General features: G+C 35.7%; 1 protein-coding gene and 1 pseudogene across 1 annotated transcript; both read left to right on the forward strand.

Moving 5' to 3' along the window:
- The first annotated feature begins 400 nt into the window (after positions 1-400).
- Positions 401-3876, forward strand: LOC137729748 (probable mediator of RNA polymerase II transcription subunit 19b). The gene is made up of 6 exons (XM_068468767.1): positions 401-500; positions 956-986; positions 2691-2980; positions 3107-3307; positions 3544-3608; positions 3726-3876. Exons 2-6 carry the CDS (start codon positions 956-958, stop codon positions 3736-3738), a joined length of 600 nt encoding a protein of 199 aa, XP_068324868.1. The 5' UTR covers positions 401-500; the 3' UTR covers positions 3739-3876.
- A 3544-nt stretch (positions 3877-7420) lies between these two features.
- Positions 7421-9677, forward strand: LOC137727368 (tyrosine decarboxylase-like; annotated as a pseudogene).
- The last annotated feature ends 1288 nt before the right edge of the window (positions 9678-10965 follow it).

Genomic DNA, 10965 nt, shown 5'->3' on the forward strand with positions numbered 1-10965 from the left:
AATAAAAATAATTTGAAAATATAGAAATAAAGATAAAGATTACAACATAAAAGTTCAACATCATATATAGTACACAAACGTGTTCATAAAATATACTACTTGGTCAATAAACAATTGTCATATAATGAAATGGTTACACAAGAAAATATCACCAACGTAAAGACATGTTAGAGTTTAGGAGCAAAAATTGAAATTTATCGGATTTGAAGTTTGTAGGCAAAAACTAATCCTTCTGGATATTGAAATTTATCGGACTTGAAGTTTGTATCCAAAAAGAATATAATCTTATGGGCTTTTAGCCCAAGAAGTAAATAATAAGCCCATGTACCGCAGCGGCCCAATATCTCAACAGGTTTTCATCGGTCAAAACATCAAACCTAATATAACTTTCCCTCTCCGTCCCTAATCAACGATTGCCGGCGATCCGCGCCCCCGCACCGCCAATCTCCAACGGTCATTTCTCCACCGTTTGCTGTTTCTCCACGACGCGTCGTTTTCAGGTCTCTCTCTCTGCTGGAAACTTCGATTTACGACTGCCATAATGTTACCCAAGAACATATTGAACTCCAATCAAGCAGTAATTTGTGATTGTTAATTTATTTTTTGTTTCACAATAAGCATGCGACGTGGTTTTTCGTTTTGGTTCCTTTAGATTGATTAGTTTTTTAATTTATTTTTTTCTCAGTAACATATGTATTGGGTTTTGCTTGATTTCTTCAGATATAATTTATTAGCTTCAGGATGAAACATTGACCTTGTTTTGCTTGATTTTTGAAGAATTTGATTTTTGGGTTTTGCGTTTTACGCATTGGTTTCGTGTTTCGTTCGGTGTATGTGATCGATAGGCCTCGGATAAAAGCTTGATAGCTGCTGAATTTACATTCTTTTTGGTTAAATTTTGGAACTTGATAGAGGAAGTTGACTGGAACTTTAATGTGTCTGTGTCACTAAACAGATGGATCTTGAAGCCAAGAGGTTTGGAAGTGGTAAGAAGAAGCTTAGACGATGAGAGGTTTTAAGTTTATCGATTGTTTCCGCTACTTATGCGTTTGATTGCTGTAAAGAGGTTATATTATTGAGGCATGATATCTGATTTTTCACACAGAGATGTTAAGTTTTCTTCCAAGTTTTAACTTTTAAACTATGTTTGTGTTCGTGTGGTGTTTATGTTGTCTTTTGGATGCACAAATGTTATAGCTTTGGCATACCCATCGGCGCAGATATATTTTAAACCATGTTTTCTCAAAATGATGTCTTGGATAATAATTTCTCACTTCACAATTATTTCCTCCCTTTGAAACGTCGTGAGTTAAGGTTTAGTTATGGAATTTTGAAGTTTCCAAAATATGCATTTAAAACTTATGCGTAATGTTCAAAGACTTTTCTCTGTGTGTGTGCACGATATATATATATATATATATATATATATATATATATATATACTTGTGTATGAATGTGATATTTATTCTTGTTGTGGTAGAGCTTGTATTGGTCTCCTATGCGGTGCATTTTCTGCATGCTGAAGGGTTTAGAGTCCTTAGACTGTCTATTATATGTATTTTTTTTAATTTATGTGGAACACTTGTTTGCACTCAGTGTATATGAATTCACTATTCAGAGCTTCGCGTCTGAAGAGTAGAACGTGAAGTTTAAACGCAGTGATATAGCAATCAGAGCTTTCTTCAATCCATTTGATCCTGAAATGGTCACTTGGGAGAGTACTGAGATGGTCACCGCTCAAACATATAAAAACTACGTGCTAATTCTCTTACAGCAATTTCTGTTCAATAATTTGTATATAATGATGCATACATTTGTAGACACAAATATAAAATAGGTGTCTCTCTAATTTTGACTCCCAATTTGAGAAATAATTCTCTTACAAAAGATATTCGAGATTTAGAATGCTGTTCACTTGCATTTAACAATTTTCGTGTTTCCTAGTTCCTTTGCACATGCATGCGCGCGCACGCACACACACCCGCATCCGTGCACGCACGCACATGCACAATTAATATTTCAGTGTAAAACATGCACACACATACCCACTAAGATTTCGCTTGTTTTCTTTCTTTTTTCTAGATAATTTTTTTCTAATTGTTCTGTGGGAAACCATCTCTGTGCAGATCCATGGTACTTGAGTCTGTGTCATAGACTAATCTTTTTGTGATGGAATTTTTTGTATTTGTGAATTCTCGTTTGGGAACTATTATTTGCACTCCACAAATTTCATTTTGCAGTCCTCGCAAGTGTATTTTTCTTTCTAAATATAGAAATTTTGGAGTGCAAAATGAGAATTTTGGAGTGCCAATAACAAATCCCTTCTTGTTTATACAGATATCACTGGTAAATAGCTGGCATTAGAATTTCTCTTTCTTACCATTATGAATGATTTTTGGGTACTTTGTAAAGAAGAGCAAATGCTTCAACCGCAATTAGTTTCTTCATCTATGTTTTGATATGTAGTAGTTTAAGCTCTGTGCAGTTCTAGAGTTTGATTGGTGTGCTTGTTGGCAACTTTTAAATAGCAAACTTTGGGTTTTAGTGTTTTCTTGTTCTGCAAATGATATGCTTTCTCTGACTGATATGGTTTTTGGTGTGTTCTTGTTCTCTGAATTATATGATTTCGATTTGCAAAGTAAATTATCATAGCAATCTAGGTGCTTTCTTAAATGTCAAATGATTATCAGGGCCTCGGGAACTTGGCGGTGCTGCTGATCTCATAAATCAGTATAAGCTTTGTCGTCATCATGAATTCTTTTGCAAGAGATCACTGCCTTTGTCAATATCAGAGACCCATTATCTGCATAATGTGGTGGGAGACACATCAATCAGGAAAGGGGAAGGGATGGAATTAGATCAGCTCGTTCAGAACAACCTTTGTACGAGAGAAAAAAGTGGACATATACATCCCTTTGATTTGGATATACTTCATGAAGCTTTTCCATTAAGGGAAACAACTCCTGTTAAATTGCCTTCTGTAAGTCATTTCCTACATACGTGTTTGCGTAGTTTGGTCGGTCATTTTCCTTTTCAAGGTGGGTAGAGGGTTTGCTTGGTCGTGTAAATTCTGATATTTATAGCCATTTTTGTATGGTTTTAACAGGCAGAGAAGGGGATCCGTACCTCGGGGAAGTCAAAAAGTGAGGCTGATAAAAAGGAGAGGAAGCATAAAAAGCACAGAGACAAGGATAGAGATCACAAGAAACACAGAAACCGTCACAAGGACAACAATGGCAATGCTGGTATGAACAAGAATACCGCTCATGACTTGAAAACTGAGCAGTTGAAGGAACAAAAAGATAGGGTAAGAACTTGATAGCCGAATTCCATGATCCTATTTTTTACCCTTAGCTAATATGACAGCACCGGAGATAGTTGTTCATCTAACCTTGTACGAACTGTGTTAATTTGGCATTTCGAATTTGATGGATATACCGGATTCATTTTTTAACACGAAAAGTAAAGAAAAGGAAATCTATTGAAATCCACATCTCCTTTGGATCTACATTTCTGATCCCTATTCTTTTGATCTATCTACAGGTCATCCAGAAGAGGAGGCTTGCTGGTTTTGAAGATCCTCCCGTCTCCGGACATAAAAAAGCCAGGTAACAGTTGCTTCTGTACCCTTCCTTTCGCGAGTCCGTGTTTTCGGCTTACTTTTTTTTTTCCCTTTCCATTTACTTAATTCTGACTGGCTTGTCTTCCAACTTTGTCATCCTCAGAATCAAACGCTGAAACACGTTGCGGATTTTAAACTAGCAAAAGTATTGTGGAGCGTGTTTATCATGAATCGCATGTTACAGACTTACATTGTCAAATGACAAAATGACAGAAAATGCAACACCCAAAACATTATTGTTTAATTTATTTTTTCCGATCTTGCTTTGTTTAATTTCATGTTCGTAATTAAAAAGACTTCAAACGTTAAATTTGAACCAAAAGTCTCTAATAACATACGTATCTGTCACTTAGTACTACAGTATAGTGATATTTTTCTTCACTAGTAAATGAGAGGTCTTAGGTTCAATTTTTGTCAAGACGAATTTGAACTAAATTATTGTTAGTCCATTGTGAGATTAAGTTCATCTCTTCCTCTTTAGTTTAAATAACATCGTTTGTTAAAAAAATAAAAATAATGAATAACACTCGTGTCCTTACGGAATTGGATTCTCTCCGAGGCAATGTCTCGGGATCCTGTTGACCGGACAACATAGGCCGTCGGATTTTGATCCAATGGCTAATGTTGACCACCGTTTCTAGAAATAGAGACCATTCAGTGACACTGTCTAGAAATGGTGATCATTGTTGCTAGAAATAGTGACACTGTTTCTAGAAATAGTTTTGAGAATGAATCCCATAAGAGGAGGGACATTGCATGTGCTTATAAATAATTTGACTTTATATCTATATATTTTGATGGATTTTTTTTTTGAATAAACAATATTATTATCTACACTAAGAGGAATGAATGGGTTTAGCTTTACAATGAGTTAGCAATAATGTGGTTCAAACTTACCTTTGACGAGAATCGAACCTGAGATCTCTCACTTACAAGTGAAGGTGAATACCATTAGACTGTAATACTAAGTAGTTATATTTTGATGGTTCTGGATAGCCTTTCTTTTCATTTATATCGATAATTTTTTTTAATAACAAAACATAAATGAAATTTTTTTCCTCTTCCCCTCCCCTGGGGCCTTTGTACCCCAACGCATGATTCCACAAACTTAAAGAAAAAATTTCAACCTACAAAATGCTGTAGCAGAGATTCGATTTCCCTATGAAATTTTTATTTTTGATGATTGAATAATAAAGTTTCAATTTGCCATCAACTAATTAGGTTTAGGAAGAAATTTGAATATGCTTAATCAGTAAAAAACCAAAAACATGAGGGCTCGAGGCATAGTCTCGATTTGGAGACCATATCTACTGGATGAATTTCGTTTATCAAGTTCTGCAGAAAGTTTTCAAAAATTGAAGGCCAAGGTCTCCAATTCAATCAACACAAATGTATTCTCGCTTGTTGAGTTCCAAACCTCGCACGTATAATTTATCACTTTTAGTTTCCCAGAAGATAAAACATACAAAGGGAAAAGAAAAATATTAACAAAAAACATTCCAAAACAAAGATTTCAGACAATGTGATGCATAGTGGTGATGAAGACGAACTGGAAGCCCTTTCTTCGGTGTTGGCGTCAAAGCATTCACAAGTGAAACATGCAAAGCCATAAAACTGAAGGTAATTGTTGGATTTGAAATCCTCGGGGTGAGGTGCGAATTTTTTTTTTTTTTTTTGTCTTGGTCATATATATTTGTTGCTCTCAAATTCATTAAAATCCCTTTTCCATAAAATCCTAGCAAATCTTTAGAATTTTCATTACACCTAGACTTGTGTGAACTTTTTTAAAATCATAATCAACTACCTCTTGATTTGAATGTATTCTTTAAAATCCTAATTTAACTACACTATGATTTCAAAAAAAATTTAAATCTTTATTTAAAATCCTAATTGACTACAACCGAATTTCAAAGTATATTAAAATCCTATCAATTCTTAGTTTAACTCAACCCCAGTAAACAAGCACTGTTTTTAAAAGTCAAAAATAAAAGTTTTTCTTCATTTTTTATTGTAATATTATTACTTAGCTTGTCCTAAATGATGTAAAGTTGTATTATAACTCAGATGACAGGCATAAACACAAAAAAGTTTGCCCAAACTACAGTGTTGTTTCCAAATTAAAGTGAGCTCTGTTTATAAAATTACTGTTTTCAAATTAAGGTTTGTTCTAAATGATGAATAATTGTATTATTTAATTATTAGTTTTTAAATGTCTGTTGACAACAATTTTGTTATTTTTTAGTATGTGATTAATAAATCATGTTATTATGTCGTCGAAAAAATGTGATAACACACCAAATTAAATACTACGTAGAATAAAAAACTAATAATAAAAAGGTGAGTGGAAATGGTAAGGGTTTTTTTTTTTAAATTTTTTATTTTATTTTTTTATCTTTTAATACATCGATATTTTACACTAAGAGGAGGGGGAATTCGACTAAGTCATATAATGGACAACCTAATTTGGTATCAAATTCGCCATCTATGAGATTCGAACCTAAGACCTCTCACTTCCAAGTGAAATTGAATATCACTAGACCGTAGTACTGAGTAACGAAAATGATAAGCATTATTTTTTGCTTTTTTTCTTATTTAATTCAATAATGTTATTCTTACCATATTTTTGTACCACAATTGTATATCATCTTAGTTGGTATCTGATGTGGAAAGCCACATCATCTAAATTAATTAGCATTTAATTTCAAAATGTTAATCAATAATTAATAAAAAGATTGTTAATTAAATGATGATTTTGGTATATAAGAAGTCTTATTCTGCCACCTAAAATTATTTAAGTGTTTTAATTAATAAAAAAATTGAAATTAAATAATGTAGTTTGTCCAACTCATCTTTCATCTAAGATGATAAAGAAATATAATATAAAATTATGGTAAGAATACTATTAATCTATTTAATTATACTATGGCCCTATGAGAATTTGTGCCTGGGAACAAAATTACTTGTCAAGTGGAAATGACGGTGTGAACAGGCGCGAGAGAGGAGAGGAAAGAACAAGGATTTTTCGGGATTTTCTATGTGGGATTCAAAGATTAAGCAATCGTGTTCATTCATCGTACCTCATTCAATTAGTTTTCGTTAAGTACTATTTATATTCAATTTTATATTTTCTAATTGCATAATATATAATAAATGAACATAATTGATTGATCATTTGAATTCTCACAAAGAAAATCCTATCCCAAGAGAAGCAGGAGAGAGAAAAGAGGAAATGACGCGTGTGAATTATTGTCCTGTGAGTTTTAAGACTTAGCTTTGTTTGTGTACTTTTTGTCGTTTTCATTACAATTTAAGTTTTTTTTTTCTCATTAAAATTCAAGTTTTTTTTTTTATTAAATAAAATTATTAGGTGGTTTTTAATTAAGAAAAAATTTGGAGAAGCCTCCATTTTATTTTAAGAGGATTAGTAGGGGGTTAGAAATAAAAAGTCCAATGAAACTACAATGACTCGTACGCTACAAGGATTATTTGTGTTATTTGGCCTAAATTTTATAAACAAACATGTAACCAAATAATATTTATTGTTCAAATTTGATGTCTGTAGCGTTACTAAATAAGTGAATCAATTGTCAATCAACATATTGAGCTCTAACCTTGCAAGAGGTGATATGTCATTACTTGGATTCTATTCGAATAGTGGAGAGAGATCCAAACGTGTGCATTTGAGCGCATGCACGTATGGGAATTCCACACCAAACTCCTATATAAGCTTCCCTTACGCACTCTTCTCAAGTGCAACTCAACCCATCAACATCCACTCCAACTCTTCCAATTTCCAAAATGGGTAGCCTCAATTCACAAGAACACAATTCTCCCAACGTATCCACAAACCCTCTAGATCCTGAGGAGTTCAGGAGGCAAGGCCACTTGGTCATAGACTTCATTGCAGATTATTACAAATCCATACAGAAATACCCAGTTCTAAGCCAAGTCCAACCAGGCTACCTCAAAAAACGCTTGCCGGATACATACAACCCTTAACCCATTGAAACCATCCTCCAAGATGTTCAGGACCATATTGTCCCTGGCATAACACATTGGCAAAGCCCTAACTACTTTGCCTACTTCCCTTCCAGTGGTAGCGTCGCGGGGTTCCTTGGAGAAATGCTTAGCTCCGGATTCAATGTTGTGGGGTTCAACTGGATATCGTCGCCAGCTGCAACTGAGCTTGAAAGCATAGTCATGGATTGGTTTGGACATATGCTCAAACTTCCTAAGTCTTTCCTTTTCTCCGGCAATGGTGGTAGTGTGATACAAGGGACTACTTGTGAGGCCCTTGTTTGTGCAATGGTAGCTGCCAGGGATCAAAAGCTAAGCAAAATTGGTAGAGACAACATTGGGAAGCTAGTTGTGTATGGATCCGATCAAACACATAGCGCACTTCAAAAAGCTTCCCAAATTGTTGGAATTCACCCCGAGAAATTTCGTTCCATAGAGACAACAAGATCTACATCATTTGCACTCTCACCCGAGTCACTAAAAGTGACTACTTATTCAGACATAGAAGCTGGTCTTGTCTCTATGTGCCACAGTGGTAACAACCGCGATTGCTACTGTTGATGCATTGGGGCCACTCTGCGGCGTAGCGGGAGATTATGGCATGTGGGTTCATGTGGACGCAGCATATGCTGGTAGTGCTTGCATTTGTCCCAAGTTTCGACATTTCCTTGATGGCATCGAGGGTGCGGATGATAAAATTGAGGTTCTACCATAAAACCACCAATAGGCAATATAGGAAGTAGCCCAATACCATATAAGCACATAGCAAATCTTGTCCCTCACCGATGTAGGACAACTCTCAACACCCCCCGCACGTGTGGTGGATTTTGAAGCCTACACGTGGACAACAACTGGGTGACGTGGAGGGCGTGTGGCCGTTGGCACGTGGACAACCTTGCTATGATACCATGATGAAATTGAAGTTCTACCATTAAACCAAGGTTCTATCATAAAACCAAGGTTCTATCATAAAACCAATTGGCAATATAGGGAGTAGCCCAAGACCATATAAGCACATAGCAAACCTTGTCTCTCACCGATGTAGGACAACTCTCAACACGCCATCGCACGTGTGGCAGATTTTCAAGCTTGCACGTGAACAACAACTGGGTGACGTGGAGGGCATGTGGCCGTTGGCACATGGACAACCTTGCTTTGATACCGTGATGAAATTGAGGTTCCATCATAAAACCAATTGGCAATATAGGGAGTAGCCCAAGACCATATAAACACATAGCAAACCTTGTCCCTCATCGATGTGGGACAACTCTCAACTACCATGATGAAATTGAGATTCCACCATAAAACCAATTAGCAATATAGGGAGTAGCCCAATATCATATAAGTATATAGCAAACCTTGTCCTTCACCGATGTGGGACAACTCTCAACAGCAGATTCATTCAGTCTCAACGCGCACAAATGGTTCTTCACCACTCTCGACTGTTGTTGCCTTTGGGTTAAGAATCCCAACACGTTGGTAAGTTCACTCTCAACGTATCCTGAGTATTTAAGGAACAAGGCCACAGAATCGAAGCAGATGGTGGACTACAAAGACTGGCAAATAGCCTTGAGCCGGAGGTTTCGGTCCATGAAGCTATGGCTTGTGCTTAGAAGCTATGGGGTGGCTAACCTTAGAAACTTTCTTAGAAGCCACGTAAAAATGGCCAAGATTTTTGAAGGGCTTGTGGCGATGGACAAAAGGTTTGAGATTGTGGCTCCTAGGAATTTCTCCTTGGTTTGTTTTAGGGTTTCGCCATCCGCGATTAACAACAAGGCTTCAAGGTGATCATAATGGCAAGCCGGATTATTGCTGTGATGCTAATGGTGATGAATATAGTGTAATTATCAACGAGGTCAATCGCAAGTTGCTAGAGTCCATCAATGTGTCCGGCCATGTGTACATGACTCATGGTGTGGTTGGAGGTTTGTACATGTTACGTTTTGCAGTTGGTGCAACTTTGACTGAGGAACACCACATTGCCTTGACCTGGAAGGTGGTGCAAGAGCATGCAGATCAAATCTTGACCAAGTATTGAGTCGATTGGTGGAAATTAATTAGAGAGATCATATTTTTGTACTACTCTAGTATATCATTTTATTTGTATAAAAGTTGCATCAATTAATAATGTGGTATGAAAATATGTTCAGTATATCATATACTAATATATTTGGCTTGGAATGTGTAATATGCGAGAACTATGATCAGTTCGAATGGGTTGTAACTTGTCTATGTTTCATTCTCCATGCATGCCTGGAATTTTAGGGTTTTATATTAATTAATAAAAATAAAATTATCCAATTTATGAGAATTAAACATTACTTGTCAAGACCAGTTGCAGTGACCACTAAAAATGTTTGCCAATTAGTGATGACCTGGGGTGACCATTTCAACCATTGCGCATCTACTCTTTAATTGGGAAGTCAATGGAGGGATTAAGATCCTCTCCAACTGTTGGTTGTTTTACTATGCAAATTCATTTCAAATCAATTTCTTGGTTATTGAAGTTATTGTACCTAATTGACAACCTCTGTAATTATTTGTAAAAATCAATGAAATACCATTATATCGTTTCTTATAATTAAAAAAAAAAAGAACTTTAACGAAAAGTTTCCGGTACTGTTCACTTTCACGAAAAATCACATTTTTACACTAAAAAGTCAATCTTGGTACTATTCAATTTACCCTTTATTTTGTTCTTAACGTTAAAACTCAAAGTTTTCAAACTCTTTTAATTAGTTTTTCTTAAAAAAAAAATCATCTCCAAATCTCTTTATCTGGAACCTCGGGATCCTAAAATCATAACCATTTAATCAAATTGCGTAGCCAGGAATGCGCAATCTTTCCCTCTTCACTCCTCCCCCTCTTTAAATGATAACACACCACCCAGGGCCAAAACCATACCCCGGATTGAGGTCGGCGTTCTCGTTTTTCGACAAGGACGAAAGTGGGTTCATCACCATTGATGAGCTGAGGCAAGCCTGCAGGAAGTTTGGATTGGGGTAGCTGCATCTCAGGCCTTCGATTAGGCAACTCTTCCAACAAAGAGAAAAAAATGAGGCCTAAGGAATTTTACCTTGAAAATTGAAAGATTTGAGTCATGGATCTTTTAGTGAACGGTCAGATCAATTGATTCCTAGGGTCCTCACATCACTTTCATTTAAATTTTATAAGCAGTGCATATATACATACATATCACATGTCTTTTTTTTTTTTTAAATTTTGCAAGATCTCGAGTTTCCTTGATCGTTGATCTAAAATAAACTCTTGTAATATGAAAAATGTACGAGACCTAAAATATGTACTGCATGATACACATTCCGTTT

Source organism: Pyrus communis, chromosome 3, assembly GCF_963583255.1.
Source record: "Pyrus communis chromosome 3, drPyrComm1.1, whole genome shotgun sequence".
NCBI classification, from domain to species: Eukaryota; Viridiplantae; Streptophyta; class Magnoliopsida; order Rosales; family Rosaceae; genus Pyrus; species Pyrus communis.